The sequence below is a fragment of the Takifugu rubripes genome, chromosome 4 (assembly GCF_901000725.2).
Source record: "Takifugu rubripes chromosome 4, fTakRub1.2, whole genome shotgun sequence".
Lineage (NCBI taxonomy): Eukaryota > Metazoa > Chordata > Actinopteri > Tetraodontiformes > Tetraodontidae > Takifugu > Takifugu rubripes.
The window spans coordinates 9,814,337-9,835,564 of NC_042288.1; the positions used below are offsets into that span (position 1 = coordinate 9,814,337).

The 21,228-nt window shown below is 46.9% G+C and overlaps 1 protein-coding gene and 1 long non-coding RNA gene across 2 annotated transcripts; one reads left to right on the forward strand and one right to left on the reverse strand.

The window, feature by feature from the left end:
- Positions 1–410: 410 nt before the first annotated feature.
- Positions 411–21,112, forward strand: LOC101064059 (uncharacterized). The gene is given in 21 exon segments (XM_011617009.2): positions 411–1,446; positions 5,135–7,366; positions 7,661–7,766; positions 8,171–8,424; positions 8,506–8,762; positions 8,907–9,144; positions 9,220–9,479; positions 13,125–13,313; positions 13,401–13,481; positions 13,554–13,666; positions 13,785–13,843; positions 14,715–14,804; positions 17,053–17,096; positions 17,680–17,864; positions 18,003–18,073; positions 18,167–18,208; positions 18,210–18,254; positions 18,256–18,326; positions 18,431–18,574; positions 18,685–18,830; positions 18,935–21,112. Coding segments are annotated over 18 exon segments (4,386 nt in total). The 5' UTR covers positions 411–1,446; positions 5,135–5,224; the 3' UTR covers positions 18,570–18,574; positions 18,685–18,830; positions 18,935–21,112.
- Positions 16,636–17,789, reverse strand: LOC115249631 (uncharacterized). Its single transcript, XR_003888320.1, has 2 exons — positions 17,652–17,789; positions 16,636–17,478 (listed from the first exon to the last, which is right to left on the reverse strand). It is a non-coding gene; the product is annotated as an uncharacterized lncRNA (long non-coding RNA).
- Positions 21,113–21,228: the final 116 nt, after the last annotated feature.

Below are 21,228 nucleotides of genomic sequence, written 5' to 3' on the forward strand. Positions count from 1 at the left end.
TTTTATGGTGTGTAGCTCTAATCTCTGATTTAGGTCTAACTGAAGGAGTCAGAGGTTAAACGGAGGGAGAGAGAGAGAGAGAGAGAGAGAAAGAGAGAGAGTAATGAATAGAAATATAGAAATGAAATTTCTATAAATCTCGTGTGTGAATGTGAACACCTGTAAACACGTGGAGACCTGAAAGACTAAAGCCAGCTTTGTTCCAGCCAGCTTGACTCTGCTGGTCAGAGTTCATCCAGAGACACTGAAGGTCCTTCTGCGTAAAGCCTGAACCCAAATTAGGTGAAACGTGCTCAGATTTGATTTTTTTTTTTTTCGTTTTTTCTTTTACCAATATTTTTTGAAACAATTAATTTGTGGTAATTCCTCTGTTTATTTATATATAGAAACATAAACAAGTGTGGATTTAAAAAAATCCAGTTGGATATAAGTTATATCAAATATATAAGATATATTTTTAGAAATCCAAAGAACATAAATAGTTTATTCCGAATTATCTGTGAAATTGTCGAATTATCTTTGAACGCCATCTACTGGTACTTTAAAGAACTTCACATGAGTTTGACATCTGTGACTGATGAGCAGGAATATGCGAAAGCTAAGCAGCGTTAGTTACGGTAGTTCCCCTGGTAGACTTAACTTAAACCAGCAAATAGCTGATTCAAAACCACTTTTATATCCAAACAAATGTCGGCTTTTTTGACATTTTGTTTGAATAAACATTTACTGGGGGGAGGTATTACTTTTGGTTTTAAATGTTTACCCACTGAGCTGCTTTATTCAGCTGAGATAAAGCAGAAAATGCTGAATAAAACAGCATATTCACGCAATCACAGCCGTCCAAGTGACGTCGAGATTCTCAGAACCACCGCTAGATGGCACTCAAACACAATAGATGGCAGCTCGTTCGCGAGCGCGTTTGACGCTATAAATGAATACAGGTAATCTAAAACAATTATCAACATGTCTCCCTCTGATTCAACATCTGATGAAGACAGAAAGTGGACACTAACTCGCATCTTAAAATGTCAAGGCTTGAAGAGGCCTCGCGCTCCTCCACCTTGCAGTCGGCCGTGACGTCGGCGATGTCGTCACCGCGCGTCACTCCAGCGATGCGGAAGTTGAAGTCACCGTGGAGAAGGTAAACTAATGTCAGGCGGCTGCAGTAAAATAGAATTAAAGAAAACACTAAGAACAGAACAAAAGTAAAATACCGATGGAGGAGGTTGAAGAGTGGACTGCCGCCCATCGCTGCCCCCCCACCCCCACCGGACGCTGCATGTAGCCGGACTCTGCTGCCGTTTTCCAAACATCTGTCTCCGCTGTGGCCGTAAACCGACACCGACACCTCAGATGGATCCACCGGGTGACTCAGGGTCGGGGCTGGTGTGAATCAGCATGGGTCCATAAAATCCTGCACACTCCTTTAATTCTCCTCCACTCCGGGTAAGCAGATCGCATGTAAAACCCCTTTGAAAAATGTACAATTTTAAAGCAATCTTCGGGTTTTATCTACATTTCGAAAATATACGCTCTTACTAAATATCGTCTCTATTTAATCACAATGTTTAGATAAATTCGGGTGCGGTATTGAGCAGTAAAACCCTTTATTTTCGTCGTATTCCTACTTTTCAAGCCATCTTGAATGACATTCATTCTGCTGAGTGGTTCCCAGCAGACGGATGCATTTCCTTTGGAAGTGGACGTTCCTGCAATTGCAGAACGATTTGGTCGACCAGAACCACGCCGAACTGTCGCGAACCCTTCTGATCTTCAGATCAAACGCGAGTGTCGTGTGAAGTCGTGTCGGGTTTGGATTAAACAATGAGAACTTTACACTCATCCATTTTTGAAAGGAGTCTGGTGCGCTGGCGGCGGGTCCCGGGATGAGGGGAGCATCGTCCTCTTTAAGAAGCCTCAGAACAAACACACCCCCCAGACTGGTCGAATAATCCATTATTTAAATTTAAAAGTACAGATATTATTGATCATGAGTGCGCTGATAACCTATTAATTGTTAATACTATGGATAACGTCATCTGTAATTAGTTTCTGATGTGACTAACTCCTTACACTAAATCATAAATGTCAACCCATAAACATTATTTTAAGAGGGGAGTTTGGTAATTTGATAAAAATTCTAATATCTTTAATAATAGATTTTATACACTGCAGACACTTAGCTCATGAAATTAGTGTAATTGGACTCATCACAGACCAACCCACAGTTAACTACTGACCGTGAACTCACCGCAGACCATTTCACTATAACCACAGACAGTGAACTCACCACAGACTGCAACGCAGTCATTACCGAACCTGAACTCATCACACATTGTCTTACAGTTGCCTACAGAAGGTTAATTAACCACAGACTGTTACCTCACACCCTGAAGTCATTGCAGACGTCCCACTCTTCACCACAGACCAACCCACTGTTACTACAGACAATTCCCTCATCATAGACCATCCTGGTGTTCATCACAGACTTAAACACGCTACAGACCGCTATCACAGATGGTGGCATGTCCGGACAAGGGTCTGGTGACCCTCTGACACCCCCCCACATAGATATTAGTTTCTTACTGCCCTGGTCTGCCAGGGCCGCTCATCATTGGCTGACTAGCCCGGATTGTAGGATAAATGGGATTGGCTGGGAGTCTGCCGAGAATCAAAGGGGCGGGGCCTCAGCTGATTGATAGAGATCAGAAGGAGGAGGAGGAAGAGGAGGAGCCAGAGGAGGGGAAGCTGGATGAGCCGACTGCTGCAGACAACAAGTGTTCAGAGAGGATAAAACAAGGTTATACTAAAACGGAGAGAGGAAGAGGAGATTACCGTGGCTACCCAGAAGCTTTCAATGTCGGGCCCAGGGCACCATGAGGATGCACAGGTAAGGTGTCAACCATGTGTGTCTGCATACCTGTGGTTTATAAACGTGAATGTATGGGTTGTGCAGTGCATGCTGGGAACAGGGAGGAGGAGGAGAGTGGCGTTGGGGGAATCCTATTAGCGGGATTCAGGAAAGAGTCGGACTAATTATATGACTTCAATTCAGCCAAACTGGCGTGTCTGTAAACTCTAAACAGAGTTCAGAGTTCAGTGATAATGACAAGTGGTTCATTCTGTAATCATTGTTCAAACTCCTGCTGATTAAGTTGCAGCTCCGTGTTTGTCACAGATTTTCCTATAATTCCATCCATTAATAATTGACTTTTATTCTTTTGGACAGTTGTTTCTTCATTGCAACATTTTTTTTTTAAAAGTTAAATATTAAATTCTACTCATCATTAATTCTTTTGTGAACCTTCAGATCAGGTCATTTCCAAACTTTCTTATTGAAAAGTGTCATAATATTTACCGCTATAAACCACCTCACTCGGTCTGAACTCAAACAGTTATGCTGTAACAACAGTCCAGCCTTTACTGGTGATGAATTCAAGCCACTCTATCCACAGTTGCTCCGTTTTCAGGAGGTCAGTCTTCAGGAGCTTTGAATGTTTGATGAGTATCTCAGGCTGTCAGAGGGAGGCTGAAGTCTGGAGGTTGTTAGTTTCCTCCTGCAGGTGTTTCCTCTGCAGACGCCTTCGGCTGCGGCCTGTTCTTGGATGTTTCTCCCTTTAGTCTTCGCAAACTCTTTCATTGTTGAGGTTGAGATCAGCCGACTGGCTCTGTGACCAAGGTCTCTTCAGAAGGTCCTCCTCACACTTTTTTTTATTGTTTGAAGTTTTCACTTTCTCTGTCCTGATGACCAGATTGTCCTTCGCCTCTTATCTGATTCCTTTAACCTTTAGAATAATTAATGACTGCAACCCAGTTTGGTGCAGATCCAGAATCAGATTCGTATTCAAAACCTGTTCAGTTTTGTTCTTATACAAGAACGACTGAGAGAGGCCAGTTCAGAGTCAGAATCAGGATAGAGCCTGGAAAGATCTGGGATGTATCCTGCAACGGGCCTGGATAGATCTAGGAAACATCCAGGTTGACCATGATAGACCTGAGCAGAGCTTTGGTCTTGGAAGCTGCAGGGATCAGACTCATCCGTTTGAAGAAATGTACATTTTGTTCTTCAACATTTTGGCCCAAACCAAATATTTCATATGCTACGAAACGGAGGTGGATTCCAAAAATGATTGGCAGTTTTTTCATAGCTGTTTGAACAACACCTTAAAATTACTGGTGGCTGTCCTCACTTGAGCAGCTGAGCTCCAAGCTGCTTTTCTCATCTATTAATAGAAGAATCAAACTCACATGCGAGGCGCCGCTGCTTCACCACAGATGTGAATGGAACGTTTTATTTTTCACGTGTGATTATTCCAGGAGATAAAGGCATTGTTAAAGCTTTGGAAGAAGCACACAATTTAATTTTCAGAACAAATCCAACCTCAACTGTGTCTCAGAAGAAATCTGATTCTTCGGAAGGCTGCAGAATTCGGATGGATGGAATAAATATGGAGGAGCAGCCAGGCTTCTTTACGCCTGTAAAGAAACAGCATGTTTTTGTCAGACTGCGGGAAGAGCGGAGTGTTTCACAGACTTTTCTGACAGACGTCACCTTTATGGGATGTGCTCCAGTCTGTCTGCTACCAGGTGGCGCTGTTGATGCACAGACGTTTGCTTTCCTTTGTTACAATTTATTTTGAGGAGTTTTTGCACGTCACACTAATAGACAGGTGAAGCTGATCCTCCAAAAATCCTGAAAAATCCTCAAAAAAATTAACTTTTTGCTTAAATGACTTTCGGGTAAAGATGTCTAATGTAAGTAAAGTGTGTAAGTGTGTACATACGCTAGAGTAATTTAGCTAAGCTAGTTTGACTTTAATATCTTTTAATTAAATTGTGTGAAGTCCTGGTTGAGTTGCCGTTGAGCAGCCTTACACAATGGTTCCTTTAAAGGATGAGAGAACATTTCTTTTTACTTATATCTGCATAATTGAAGCTCTCTAAAACCTAAAAAAATAATTCCTGTCTCTTTCTGCAGGCTGAAGCGATGATGAACAGCCGCAATGTCACACCTGACATTCCAATGACCTTGAGCATCCTCCAGGAGTTTGCCTCATAACAGGAGGCGAAGGATTGCCTAAAAATATCCCCAAACATAAGAGCATAAAGCTCATCGGGTGCCGTCATGTCTCAGGCAGGTAAAGTCCTCCATCTGTATGTGGAGGTGAGGCCTGTTGCTGAGGAAGATGGGAAACTTCCAGGAAACACAGGGACCGGTCAGCTGATGCTTCAGTGCCCCGAAGTCCTACCTTGCTCCCAGAGAAGTTCCAACCGGTCCAGTTCCAACTACAGTCCAGAACTATCCCCAGCCACTCATCTACCGCTGGATAGCAGCTGTGTGTCACCATCGAAGTCCAGAGAGTCTGTCGTCTTCCAGCTCCAGAGCCCCGATGTAACGGGTTCTTCTGGTCAGGTCCAGAGACACATGTGTGACAGTTTTGGTCAACTTCTACAAGTTCTGGCACCTGAAACACTCACTAACTCAGGTCAACATGGCTCAACAGGTCAAACCTGGTCAGAAAGGGATCCAAAACAAGGAAGAGTGCTTCTCTCTCCATCTTCTGCTTCCTCTGGAAGAAGGACTTCATTCTCCAACCTTCCCAGGTCCTGTGCTGTCCCAGGACTGGAGGGTGATGGGGGCCAGACCTCTCTTGTATCCTATGGATACATAGAGAAATCTCATGTACACAAAATGGGTGGTCACCATACTCCTGTTTCCCAAAGTGAGCTGGACAAAGCTTTCCACAGGAGCTACGGGCAGTTCATGCCTCACAACCAGAAGCGGCTGAGTGATCCATTGTGGTACACTGGTCAACCAGGACATGGAGGTCATCCCAAAACTGATTATCCCTACTCAGAATCTCAGAATCTGCCCCAGTGGTGTTGGTCTTATACGCAGAGAGCCACCAATAACCCCCCTTCCAGAGATACCAGGACGTTGGACGAGTTTGCAACCCCAGTGCTCCGGCGCAGATATGGCGGGTATAGCCCGGCCAATTGCAGCCCAACCATGCCACGGAACTATCAGTCACCTCGATGCCGATCCTGGGCAGGATCCCCCGTTTTGCCACGTGGCTCTCTCACCCTGCCATCCAAAGCTCATCCTCTGGAGCTGGACAGGGGAGTATGCCATAATTCAGTCAACGGCCTCCCTAGAAGTCCAGCCTCTGACCATTTGTATGCACACACTCAATACTCCCCCTATTCGATGGCCCCTCCTATAAATGTTCATTCTCCGAGCCTGTCACACAGAGCCCAAAGACCACAGGTCATGGACGAGAGGCCCAGGTTGTCCAGTAAATTTTACCCCCCGTTACCTGCAGGGAGACCCACAGATATTCAGCACGAACTCTCAGTCAGCAGTCGTGGCAGGACAGACCATCAAACTATTGGGAAGCCTCAGCACTGTGGTAATTATAGCTACAACGTTAGCAATGCTAACAGAAGTCACTGTGCTCAAGACAGTCTACGCTACAGTGGTGCCGATGACTCACACACCAAGAGCCATTACAGCTCATCACGTAGTAGCAGAACCATTAATGCAGTCAGTCCTACCAGCAGCAGGAGAAGCATCTCCCCTTCCTTCAATGATGAGATAGCGGGCAAGCAAGCTGTGTACGCTTGCAAGCTGTCTGCTGAGTTTGCAGATAGAAGGACTCCTTCTCCAACGTCTTCTCAAGCAGAGTCACAGAGATCAGAGAGTCCAAATCCAGATGGGACGTATCTACATCCTTATGCCACTCTTGTGGGACGAAGGTCCCCTGAGCAGATCCATCGGAGGCAAACAGAGCAAACTCTGCCTCTGACCAGACCGGGACGGATCTCACCTGTCCCCTCAAGGAAAGGCCTGTGTTCCCAGACTCAGTCACCCATCTTGGATCTACACAGTAAGCAAGCTTCATCACCTGGTAAGAACAGTGCGCATCATTACCAACCGCCGCAGTACGTGGCCACGGAGCAACGGCAGCACAATCACCTCAGCCCCGAATGGTCACGGAGAAGTCAAACCAAAGAGACTCCTGTGAGCTGCACCGCCAGGAACCATGAATGTGGGGGGTCTGGGCCGGTCCAGCGTGGAGACAACCTCTGCGAAGACAAGTACAGACAGTCCGTGTGTAGTGCCAACGGAGCTCGTCAGGATGAGCATCACAGGAAGGTGGGACGAAACCTGGCAATAAAAGGGATGCAGATGCCACTTATAAGCGTGTCCAGGGAGCAGACGGAGCTCCTGGATCACACCGGGGGTGGGACGTCTTCTCAGAGCTCCAGTGGGGTGACAGGAAGTGTGGGAGACAGTTCGCAGCCGTCACCTGAAACCTTGAGCCAGTCAAGCCAAGACACAAGCGGCAGTGGCTCAGCAATGCAGGTCGGCTGGGCGGGAGGCTGATGAGGGTTTGGTAGCATGTTGGAATGCATCTCATTGTTATAATGTGTAATTTGATCACCTCAGTAACAATAAAAACACATAATGGTGCTGTTCCTCGGTGTATGCTTTGGATTAATTTAATATTTACCGTGTTTCTCGGGTCTGTCCTTTTAGTTTATCAGTAGATTTTTTCAGTTTTATTTTGTAATCTGATTGGGATGAAACATAAATATAAAGTATTTATCTTCCCACAAAACTAAAAGATTTATTATTATTCCTGTTGTCCTCATGCAGTCGGACCGCAGCTCAGAGACGCTGCCGTCACGATCGCAGAGGATCGCTCGTGCCAAGTGGGAGTTCCTGTTTGGAGGACAGAGAGAGGAGAACCACTGCAGGAGAGGTGCTTCACTTGCTCTTTCACTCTTTTTTGAACCGTTTCCATAAAAAAGAACCGATCGTTGTTCATTTAAAGCTTTTTACCAACAAGATTTGTTTAGTTTTGTGCTTCTGTACGCCTGAATGAAATTAACTTTCTCATGTGTATTGTCCCCTGTGAGTCGTATCCATGTTAATGAAAATTACTACAGTCCTCGTCTCTCGTTTCACCGGCAGCTTCAGGAGCTTCGCTAAGCCAATTAGCTTCAGATTAGCATTGAAAAGCGCTTACGTAACTCTACTCACAAGCTTTAAACACCTGACACTTACTTCCTGGTCTACATTCAGCTCTTTTATATTTTGAAGAAACGTTTGTGTTCACAGTTGTTCCTGGTGTTGCCAGGTAAACATTCTCCCTTTGTCTTCCAGACACGCCTTTCTCACCAAACCCTTCCTCACCCTCCTCTGTCCATGTGAAAACAACCAATCAAAGGAAGGCTTTAGACAGAGCAGCCCAGAAAGCGTCGCATCACAAAGTGCGTCAGATTGAGGTGGAGCTGGTGACCTCTGACCCCTGTGACTTTGCCCCCAAGACTGGCATCATCCGTCACACCATCAAATACTCGGAGACAGACCTGGACGCCGTTCCACTGCGGTGTTACAGAGAGACTGACCTGGACGAGGTGATGTCAGTCAAAGTTTTCACTGCAAGTACCTCAAAATGAACGTATCTGACTAAACGTCCCCTCCACCCCGGTCGGCAGGTGATGCGAGCAGAGGCGGAGGCCGGCGAGGACATAAATACGACCTTTGAGAACAACCACAGCATCCGGGGATACAACAGCCTCAAGCCTGGCGACGCCTACCAAAAACCAAGGATGGATGGTGGGAAAGAAGGGAAGGAGGAAGAGGGGGAGGAAGAGGTTGAAAGCGATAAAGGGACGACCCGCTGGTTGAGCCTGAAAGTGCCGGCGGACAAGCAGAGACACAGAGGTGCCGAAGTGGAAGAGGAGGTGTTCAGGTGAGCTCACCTCAGTCCATCGATCATGTGAACGCAGGAGTCTCAATCCACCTTCTAGTGTGTTTGTTCACTACTCAATAAATACAGTAAAAGGTATTATTTGATTTGCATTGGGCCCAGTTCATTGTTTGCTGACTTCTTCAGAACCTCAGAAGCATTGTCGAATGCTCAAGGTGGTCTCAAGTCTCCGATCTCCATCGGAAGTCCACGCCGACCTTCTGAAAACCACCTGGATTCTTTCAGCCGCCATTTCGAAAGCATCATGGAGTCTCACCGCGCCAAGGGCACCTCCTACAGCAGCCTGGACAGCGTTGACCTCCTGACCTCAGGGTCCACATCAGTGTTTACCTTTGACCTGCCCACCTTAACCCCTGAGATTCAGGTAACGAAGCCACGTCAGAGCCGACCGGCCGAGTTGCAGCAACACTCGTGACTCGATGTGTGTTTGTGCCTTCAGAGTCAGATCTGCGAGAGCGCCAAGCAAATCATTGAGCTCAGCTTCGCACCGCTGACTCACCCCGATCCGTCCGTGCCCCCCGAGACATCCCGATCCGAACTCAGCCTCAGTGCCTCGGGGGCGGGGCTCCAAAGTGGCTCCAAAGATGACAGCGGCCATCCAGTCCGATCCATGTCTGAGAAAGCATCGTGGCGGCGCTCCATCCTCAAAGAGGGCTTCCGTAAAGCCAACTCGACCCCCTCACTCCACAGCAGCCCAAGGTGAGTCCAGGATAACGTAGGTGGCTGATGATGTTTCACCAGGACAGCTGCAGATGAATCTGTGATAAAATAATTTATTCAAATGCGACTAAAAGCATTCACATAACTCAGGCTGCAGTCACAGTGATCGGCCATGTGGTGGCGCTAGAGAGGTGCAATGAGCTGTTGAATGTCTGGAGTTTAAATAATCATCACAAATGATAAAAATCAAGTCATGTTTCTAAAGCACTTCAGTACAATAGCTGGAGTTGTTCTGAGGATGTGGGGGGGTCTCAGTGAGGCGTCGGCATATTAGGGGTCAAAGAGGGGTCACATGACTAGATGGACATTGTTATTAGTTTGATCACATGATCAAAAACACTTCCCCTCAGCTTGAAGGACCCACCTCCAACACTGCATCCATGTTTCTCACACACACACGCACACACACACACACGCACACACACACACACACACACACACATTTGATCTTGTTATGAAAGGAAACTCCAGATGGATTCATTCCTAAAAAGACCTCCCACTCCTGTCAGACTTTTTGGAGACACTCCCTGTCAGACCCTCCTCCTCCTCCTCCTCCTCCTCCTCCTCCTCCTCTTCCTCCTGCTGCTTCTGCTCTTCTTCTCTTCTTCTCTCAGTGGATCTCTTCCATATGCTGCCTGTTTTCTGAACTCTGACCTGGTTCAGAGTTGCTGGCTGAAGAGTTTCAATGCAAAAAACACCCCCTAAGATTTGAGAGGTTTGAGTGGGTCGCCCAGTTTGTCCTAGCATAACGGTTTTATCTGCCCTCTTTCCCAGCTCTCTTGCTGCTGTATTTTGCCACAAAATAAAAAAGGACAAACAACATTAAAGCTGATTTGAAATACAATTCACAGTCTGTTTCTGCTGTGAAGATTATAACTTTGAAGAAAGTTTGAGGAGACAATGAAAGGAAGGAGAAGACAGCGGGAGGAGGAGGAGGAGGCGGGGCATCTGGGGTCGTTTTGGGAAGGAAACGCATACCTCCTCCCCCCTCAGTGGGAGGAAAATACGGCAGCTGATGGAGGCAGGGAGGGAAGAGATGATCCGACCGAGTCCACAGAGAAAGTTTGGAGGAGCCGGTAATGAAAATCTTTGAAAAGTTGAGAAACACCATTGAGGAGCTGGAAGAGGAGCTGAGTGGAGCCAAGAGGAGGAGTTAACCCAGGAGAGAGCTAAAACCAGGCGGTTTACTGAGAAAAAGCTGCGGGAGGACACAGAAGACCAATGATGTCGTCTCATTACATCATCAGATTAAACTTTGGGTGATGTCACTCGGTAACATCTCGGGCTGGGAGAATATCCATGTGGATGTGTGTTGACTGGCAGCTGCTCAGTTTCGGCTGGGTGTGAGAGTGGGTGGCCCACTCACGCCGGCATGGCCAGCTACCTGATGTGCTGGGGAGGCGGAGCTCTGGAGGACAGGTACCTGTACGCCTCACCCTACCCAGCCGTCTACAGGTGAGTCTGCAGCTAACTCGGTCAGGTGTAATAGCTAACATGTTCTCAGGTATCTACTGACGTTAGCATGCTAACTGGCTACCTTTGACCTGCCTTGTAATACCACTTTCTGCCTCAGGGGTGCTAGTCTGTTGCCTTCAGACCAGCTACAGCTGTTGTAGTGACTCAGCAGGGAGCAGTACTGCTGGGAGGCATCAGGCTGCACAGCTTCAAACAGATCCTGTAATGACCCTGTTCCCCATTCCTCTGCAGCTCGTAGGATGGTTCCATTATGGATCAGAAGGGGGCTGAGCGGTACATGCTAACCCATTCTTTAATCAGAGCCTCTTCACTTGTCCATCTGAATGTAGGAGACAAGCAGAGCGATGGCGGGCTCTGACAGTCCCTCTGTGTGCTGCTGCTGCTGCTGCTGTGGTTGTCGTGGTTACCGGCTGAAAGTTGTCTGACACACCCTGGAAAATAACAGTCTGAGTCATCAAACACTCCAGCTCAGAGACGCTCAGGGTCCTTCTTTCGTCCGTGCCTGTGGGTTTTGCTGCAGGATGATGATGATGATGATGGAGGTGATGATGAAGATATAGCTGTTGTGATATCACACAGCTGTTTGACGGACGAGGCGCAGCACGCTGTACTAATTTTGACCCTTTGTGTTTAATCCAGTCTGATGTAATAACCATTAATTTCAGCCTCACTCTAGTGAACAAAAACGATCCATCTATGTGGTAAACACACGCGAATGAGCTCACATCTTGTTGTTAGGATGGTCTGTTAGCATGGCAGCAGATGATTGACCCAGATGGCGATGGAGGAGCCATCGTGTCAGCCATTTTTATCCAGTCGTTGGAAAGATGAACGCATGGCAGCGAATCAAAACGCGTTTCAGTGTCAATGAGAGCGACTGGGTTCCCTTTATAAGAGCCTGGCTTTGCAGGAAAACCTCAATCACAGCATAGCCATTCTCAAGCAACGTTCTTTAATTCTAAAAATGTTATAGAAGCACCAAACCTAAAATCAGTGGCATTCTGGGTTTTTGGCCTCTGTGGTCAGAGATGGGCTGGCCCCAGTGGCTGCTGGGTAACGAAAAAATGTCCTGGCATCCTGTAAAATGAGGTTCCCTGTGTGCTGCTGCTCAGGAGAGAATATTTCTGTCCTGGATGAATGGGTCATGTTGGAGGAGGAAGGAATTGCCGACAGAAACATCCGGATTCACTGTTACTCCCTGTAGCCATGGATACGTGACAGGAAGTACTACATACTACTCGGTGTCCGGCAAACTGATTGGGTGTTGTTCTGTTTGCTGGAAAATAAATGTTCTCTAAAGAATTCCACGTTGATCGCTGCAATGCTACAGATGATGTAGCCAATGAAGGTCAAAGGTGAATTTTGGATGATGATTTTGATGCTGATGCCCATGGATCATTTTGCAAAAGTTGAAAAAGTAGGAAATGGTTGGTGGCCACTTCCTACTTTCAGTCACAGCTTCTTTCTGCTGCCCACTTTCACAGCAAAGAAGCCGCCATGAAGACCGGATTTGATTCACTAGAGAGGTTTGTTGAATAGAGCGATGCTCTGACCTGATCTATACAGGCCTGTGGAGATGTTAGATGGCAGCATGCTAGGCTCATTTAGCTTTGTTTATGTACAACAGCATCAAGGTAAAAATAAGAAGGACGTTTTTGTTTTCTGTGAGGAAGCATGAGCCTGCAGTGCGGTGAGCTAAAGGCTAATATCTCCATGCTAGTGTACGCAAAAATATTTAACACACACGTCCGGGACAGATGCAAATCCTAGCATGCTAACATTTGCCACTGAGCTATGATTGCGTAACTAAAAATGAATTCCCATTATGATTCACATCGTTGGCTTCTGCCTGAAGGGTCCCCATCGTGCTTTGGGTGAGACAAACAGAAGTTGTTTTTACATCTCGTAATGTTTTGCTGTGTTGCTGTTGTTTGCACCGTAACCATAGAAACAGTGTATTATTGCCAGTAAATTGACAGTAAAGATAACCACCTGCCCACACACACGCACACACACGCACACGCACACGCACGCACGCACACACACACACACACACCACACACACACACACACACACACACACACACACACACACACAGAGTCTCCAACAGTGTGTTACCACCTGATGATTGGAACTATCTTTGCCAGGGAGCGTCCAGTGAACCGTCCCCTCGAGCTGCTGTACCCGCAGGTGGAGCAGCTGGAACTCGGTGGCAGCGATGATGGGCTGGCCAACGGCACCAAGGCTGACCTGCAGGCTGCGAAACGTCTGGCCAAACGGCTGTACAACCTGGAAGGTTTCAAGAAATCGGATGTGGCTCGACACCTTAGCAAGAAGTCAGTGCGTATGTGAACGGCCCCACCGCCACCGCGGCCTGCCCTCTAATTGGCTTCTGATGTCTCTGCCATTTTATGTGTTTACAGTAACGAGTTCAGCCAGATGGTGGTGGAAGAATACCTGAGCAACTTTGACTTCACTGCGATGACCATCGACCAAGCTCTCAGGTCAGCTCCCACACCACTACACCATTGACTACATTTCCCACAATGCACTGTGCTGAGGCGTGATCTGTGCAGGATGTTCCTGAGGAAGTTCGCTCTGATTGGAGAAACTCAGGAGAGAGAGAGAGTCCTCGCTCACTTCTCCAAGAGATACAGAGAGTGTAACCGTGAGAGTGAGACAAATGAAGGTACCTGACTCACAGACTGTGTGTGTCTGTCTTCTGTCTGTCAGACAGACTGATTGTCTGTCTATCTACAGTATCATAATCTGTCCTCTCTCGTCTCTCTCGTATCTCTCTCTCTCAGACAGCATCCACACTTTGACATGTGCTGTCATGCTGTTGAACACTGATCTCCACGGAAACGTGAGTCACATCCAAACACATGAGTTTTAAGTAGTAAACATGAGTGTTTGCAGCAGCTGGACAGAAGAAAGTGTAAATTAGCTGCTAACATTGTGAACTTGAAGTCCCCGTGGTGGAGGTAATAACGACTCCTACAGGGTCACGTGACCATTATGTACAGCAGCGACTCCTTTAGAACAAAAAGAGCTCTGAGCATTTTTATGGAGGTTCGTGATGAACTGGTTCAGCTGTATCTGACAGGAAATCCTTATATGGTCGCGTCAGCAGGCGCTGCCAGTGGAAGATCCTCATGTTCACATATTGACACACATTGTTACGAGGCATCTGTAAAAGCTCTAGATACCTCTGGAATCTGTGTACAATCATTTGAGGGATGTGTTTATTACCTATAATGTTAGTTAAAATCCAGCTCATTCGTGTTATGAGACAAAGACTAGCGCTCCCTAGAGGATGAAATTTGTCACAATCTGCAGGAGGACGTGAACGTTATCCAGTACACATTCTATACATTTGCAGGCTGTATACGATACTCTCGTGTAAATAATATAACTGTTAAAGAGACGGACAAAACCTTGGAAGAAGTGTGGCTGCACAGTGGCGCCCTCTACTGACCTCTGCTGCCTCCCCATGTGCAGTCGTGCAGCGTGAGGGTTAGTTGGTGGTTGTGTAACATCTCTGACAGTAGCGCCGTGCTTCATGTCAGCGTTCCGTCACACTGGCAGCACTTCAGCTGTGACACTTGTTTAAGGATGTGATGGCCGTTACTATGGCAACAAGCTGTCCAGTCAAGGGAAGATACAAATAACATGTAATAGTGTTAAATCTGAACAGTTTTTACTGATTCCGTGTGTGTGTGTGTGTGTGTGTGTAGAATGTAGGTAAGAGGATGTCCTGTAGTCAGTTCATCACCAACCTGGAGGGTCTCAATGATGGACATGATTTCCCCAAAGATTTACTCAAGGTATCTCTCTTTCTCTCTCTCTCTCTCTCTCTCACTCACATACACACACATACAAACACTCACACACAGACACACACACACTTCCTTAATACAACATTCTCGGGATCTTTTTGCTTGAGATTTCCAACACAGATGAGTGAGGGAGATGCATTAATTTTATTTTTTTAAATTTTTTCTATCCTCCAGGCTGTGTGTGTGTGTGTGTGTGTGTGTGTGTGTGCGTGCGTGTTTGTGCTCATGTGTTTCCGCCTGGTGCTGCAGTGAGTGTGTGGGAGGAAGCTCAGAGTGTTGATCAGTGACAAACATGAATTATACTCAGTAGGTGTGTTTCCACCCTGGAGGAAAACACCTCAAAACAAAGTTAAAATCTGTTTATTTAACTATAGATTACAGAAGCTCTAGTAAAAATTCTTGTTACACAAAAACACATGAAGGAGATTAGTAATGAGTGTTTTCTTGAAGGTGTGAAGACAAGAAGTGAAAAATACACAAAAAATTCAAGATTGCCTATTACCGATTATTTTAATGTTATATATATAAATTCATATTTAAGTTACACACATTTGAACAAGAAATAAGATAAGAGAAAGAAATAAACTATAATACGTTTCTTTTATCATTTTAACTTGAATCAGACAATAAAACAACCTGCAGGATTCCACGTTGTAAATAAGCTGAAAGTGACGTCTGCTGTCATCTGCCGCTATGAATAAAAATGCTTGGTCATGTTTAGCCACAGACTTGCTGAGTCACTGTTGTGGCTGCAGCTCTGTGAATCCTCTGTGATTGACAGCTCCCAGCAGAAGAGGTGGGAACAAAAGCCCATCCGTGTGCTCTGATTGGCTGCTGAAGACCACCGCTGAAGACAGAATGCGCATTGAGAGAGAGAGAGTGGAGGAAGGGAGGGCGAGCGAGCGAGCAACATTTCCCAAGTTTAAACAGAGAGGAGGAGGGAGAGGAGGTGGTGAAGAGGAAGAGAAAATAGGAGGGAGAGAAGGAGGCGAAGAGGAGGAGGATGAGGTAAAGTGCAGGGAAAGGAGTAGGAGGGAAATAAGAGGGTGGGGGAGGAGAGGAGGTGAAGAGGAGGAGGCGAACGGAGGAAGATGAAGAGGAGGAGCTCACCTGCACAAGTGCTTCTCCTGCTGGACAGAGACAAGAGGAGGTGGAGAACAGGAGGGATTTTGTCATTCTTCTGTGCAACAGGAGGCTCCTGCATCCCTCCATTCTTCCTCTCAGAAGGAAACTGACGTCAGTTTGGGGTGCCCCCCCCCCCACCGTCTGTGTGTGTGGGTGTGCTCGATCGTCCCCAGCCTCTCTTTTCTCCAGTGTTTGGCTGAAGCGAGGGGAGCGGGCTGGCTGATTCGTTTTCTTCGTCACGCAGTCCAGGGATCTCCTCCGCCGCCGCCCGCCGCCGCCGCCGAACGCAAACGCGTTTGCCGCCCTTTAAGGACCGCGGATGCTGTGGGAAAGTGCTGAGTCAGCAGTTGACGTTGGACGTTTTCTGAATGTTTTGAGCCGTTTCTCTGCCGACACACACACACACATCTCACACACACACAGCGTTTGTTGTGTGTGCGATGTGTGAAGGTCTGAGCCGAGCAGACAGGGGAGAATAGTTCCCGATTTCCTGCTTTCGTTAATTGCGAAGCCCGATTCGGATGGTTCTCGCGAGACGGTTCGTTGGGATTCACCTGTGATCGTCACTTGGATGTCCAGTCAAAGTCCGACCTCAGGGAAGTCCACGTGTGGAGTGTGATCAACAGCAGCAGCTTCGGTCGGTGGCCCTCCAAACACTCCACCATGATTGGTGTCAACAGCATCCCCTCGTCAGGGCGCATGCGGTCGCGATCGCTCTGCTCAGTCCGAAGCGGGCGTGATTCGAAGGAGACGGACCCGTTCAGGTATCCCAGGACACCCCGATCCCGCTCCCTCAAACCTCTGGCTTTCCCGGACCTGCTGGGTAAGACGCAGGACGGACAGCAGCACCGACAGAGCCGCAAGAAGAAGGTAGAAAACGTCGCCTTTCCATAAGGCCAACAGGGGGCGCTGAAACACCAGAAACAAAGATTAACCTTTGCAGGACAGAAGAATATAAAATTGTTCCAATTTAAAAAAAAAACAAAAAAAACCCACAAAGCGATTCAATTTCCATTAAATGTAAACACAAAATAATTAAAACTAACACAGACGTATAAAATGAAATATTCCTTCACACAGACGCTCTAAAATTGTTGCTTTGTCTTCACAGACTCTTTACAACTCCATCAAGAACGAGAAGCTCCAGTGGACCATGTGAGTTTGTTCCTCCAGTAACATCCACTTACTGGTTTTGTAGTAACACTGGTTTAACACATAGCAGATGTGAAACTGTGTGTGCGTGTGTGTGTGTGTGAGAACACACTGTCTGCACATTTCTGTGTCCCCGCTGCCCTGACTTTCTTATTTAAGCCTCTGTTACTATGGTAACCATTCCCTGCGTTCCCATTTCGTGGCGGTAATTACAGGTCACCGTTCTAACGCCCATGCAGATGTTTGTTTGTGTTTTTGCCGACAAACGTGATGAGATGTTAAATCCTGTTGAGTTGCCCTCATGAGGTTATGACGCCATCTCTGGATCGCCCCCTGGTGTCCGGCTCCAGAATGGCCTTTAAATGCCCCCCTTCAGCAGGTCAACCTAAATGGATCAGTTCTGGTTTCAATAATCCTGAATTTTATTTGAGTGGGACATCTCTGTAGTTCCATTGCAGCTCTGTTACACGTAGCTATTCGTCACTATGGAGACGCCTGTTGTGCCCTAAATTCTCTTCATTTGGCCGAAGTGTAAACGCAGGCTGCTTTTTTACTCACTGCTTTTCCTCCCTATGGTCTTCCAAAGCGATGAAGAGGAGATGAAGTCGGAGCTGACCGACACTGTCCGGACAGACTCCGCCTCCCACACCATGAAGCGTCTGGGCTCTGGAGGAAACCCGCTGGTCGGCGTCGCCCAGCAGGTCGACGGTGAACTTTACAAGAGCGGCTTCCTGGTTCGCAAAGTCCACGCCGACCCCGACGGAAAGAGAAGTATGGCGTTCTTCTCCGTTTATTCTTTCAAATATATATATTTTTAAATTCTTTCTACATATTAATGTCCTGTTTCCAATGTGGTTTGTGAATTTGACGGCTGAATTTTAACGGTCCACCGATGCTTTTGTCCTCCAGCTCCACGGGGGAAGAGGGGCTGGAAGTCTTTCTACATCTTGCTGAAGGGTCTGGTGCTCTACCTGCAGAAGGTAAATGTTATTCCTGCCTCACGTGTCCCAGCTTGATCATCTAAACAGTCCATCCTGGACCTCATGCATCGCTGCTCTGTGATTGGCTGCCAGGACGAGTACCGCGCAGAGCGCGAGCTGACCGAGGAGGACGTGAAAGAACGCCGTTTCTGTCCATCACTCTCTGGCCATGAGAGCCGCCCGACTACAGCAAGAGGCCCAACGTGTTCTACCTGAGGACAGCGGACTGGAGGGTGTTCCTCTTCCAGGCACCGTAAGAACCGGCCCGGCCATCTTTGATGTCTTTCATCTTCACGCGACAGATTCCAACCGCGGCGCCGAGACGCACGACGCAATTAAACCAGAATTTTCTTGCAGGAACGCAGAAGAGATGCAGTCGTGGATCACGCGCATCAATCTGGTGGCGGCCATGTTTTCTGCTCCTCCGTTTCCGGCGGCGATCGGCTCCCAGAAGAGATTCAGTCGCCCCCTGCTGCCGGGTTCCAACACCAACTGACGCAGGTTCTGGTCATTCGCGTTCACTGTTTCATTGACGTTTTAAACCGACATTAGATTTTGTTTTGTGTGCCGAACGGTGGACGTAATGACTGGATTATCACTTGTGCCGTCAGGAGGAGCAGGCCAAATCTCACGAGAAACCGTTCCGAGCGGTGTTGCTCAGAACTGATCGATCTGACGGCGTCGACCCCCGGAGCGGAAAGTCAAAGGTCGTGAGCTGGAGGAACAGAAAGCCCGACAGGAGTACCTGGAGTTTGAGGTGAACTCACACAGATGCTTCGATTAGGAAATTGGGTGTGATTATCTCCAACAGTTTGATGTTGAACCGACCCTCAAAGCCAAAAGCTGTTCTCGCTCTTTCAGAAAACCCGTTACGGTACCTACGCCATGCTGCTGCGCGCCAACTGTTAAGTGGAGACGAAGACCTGGCGGCCTTTGAGGCGGCGATTATTTAGCGACGGTGGCCTGCAGAGGGGCGCATTCCAGCCCCACGCTGCCTCAGGACTCCTCCGCCACCAAGGAAAAGCCCTCAAAGAAGTCCAAGAGTATGAAGGTCACTTCCTCTTCATCCTCCACCTCCAAGAGCGCCGGCAGCGGCGTCCAGGAAGGAGGGAAGAAGAACAGCGGTGCAGGCGAGCTGCGGCCCGAACTGCAGCGGCAGAGCAAGCAAACAGGAAGAGGCAGCTTAAGGCGGAGTGGCTTCTGACGCAGCCCGGTGGGCGCTGAATGTTTTCTGTTAAAGTGCAGCCAGGTCGTGAGGCGTTCGAAGTCCGTGGGAGTGAAGACGTTAACCGAAAACTTTGTTTGAAGAGGCTTGCGACAAACTGGCCGACGGCATGTTTCAGAGTAAAAGCTTTACTTCCTGTAACACGTTCAGGGACTTCCTGTGTGGAAGTGTCAGCGGTACTTTTACTTTCTAACCTCACACGAGTGCGAGGGTTGCCATGCCAACCCAATAAAACATAGCAAGTGCGTGGGACTGCTGCCACGGCAGCTGAGAAGATGGAAGAAAAAAGGAAAAATGGCTGGAGATACCGTGGAGAATAAACGAAACCACACTAGAGCATGTGTGCCTGTGTGTACGGGTGTGTGTCTGTGTGTGTACGTCTGGTGTGTGTGCGTGCATATACTGTGATATCAAACTATGAGGAATCTGATTAAATCTGTTTTTATTATATTTTTCTTCTTGCTGGAAGACATGTATGGAAGATCAAAGGTGACTGATCTACAGACTTAAGCAACAAAGGAAAAATTCAATCTGACTGTAAGTGACTTTACTTTCTAAATGTCACCCCCTTTGTTGTTTTTACGGCAAATATTTGTCACTTTTGAACTTTTATAGATGTTTGCTGAGGGAAAAATGCTGGAATAGGAAGCGTGTTTGAATCTGTCATCAGGTGAACGATGAGAGGATTAATGGAACCATGTGAGTCAGTAGGAGGGGCTACAGTCTGGCGTCCACATGCAGTTACACACTGCTGCCACGGGGTGTCGCTAGAGTACAAATCCGCGAAACAACTGTCTGGCCGCTGGGTGGCAGCAGAGAGACTCCAATATTTTTCTGCATTTTACGAAAACATTTAATTCAACTTGCAAAAATGACAGAACACAAATATTTTTCATGTCTAATGAAAAAAACTGAACATTGTCTTAGACTCATTTGTGTTTATGTAATAGAAATTTGAGAATTCCTTATTTATTTATTTTAATGAACTTATGTAGTTTTGTACTTTTCTGTAAATACATTTTTTTTAAATAGTGAAGGTTATTAATGAGGGTGACATGTGAATCCTACAGGATTGTTGATCACATGAAGGCTCCCACTGCACTTCTAAGTTGAGGTCAGGTGACACTAATGTTGCAGGTGGTGACTAACAATGACGTGAGAGCTCATCGATAGTCCCGAACCGTTCTTGTGCCCCCGGTGGCTGGCTTGCAGCACAGACCATGAGCCCCTCCCACCCACTACACATATGGACTTCACGGTGATTTTCCTGACGTGGTTCTTCTTGACACGTTGCACGCTGTACAAGTTCAGCTAAGTCCAGTTGATTTCAGAAGGTACCGACACTAAAATGTGCATCTTTTAGAGCTCTTGCTGTAATCTTCTCACGTTTTTAAATCTGAAACAACTGTTTGAAACATCACATAACTTTTTTAATTAAATGTCATATATCTGTATTGTCCCCATGTAAATCCTGTAGAACAACATCATGGACACTCGGGGATGTCCACATCTAAAACATGTAAATAAAAGGCTACATGTTGACAAGCCATAATGTAGTCGGGCTCGGCGTCTAGCTAGCGAGCGCTTGCCCGCTACATTTTAGGATGATTTAGTTTTTTAGCGTAAAAGCAGCTGTTTGAATTATTTATTGTGTTTCTTGACGACTCATTCCTGTGAAGGTTTTTTGTAAATTCTCAGTGTTGCCGTTGGGACGCTGATGTTAGCTGAATATGCATCCACTTCCTGTGAGGTTCCTGTTGTAGTGAAACATGTTTCTGAAATTTAGGCGCAGAAATAAAACCCTTTTAAAAGCATGTGGTTTTCTGTCAGTTTAATAGATTTAAATATGACTGATAAGCTTCACCATTACGATTTTCACACGAAAACTTCCGAGGGTCACATCTAACCTGTCTATGTCCTTTTCTCTGCT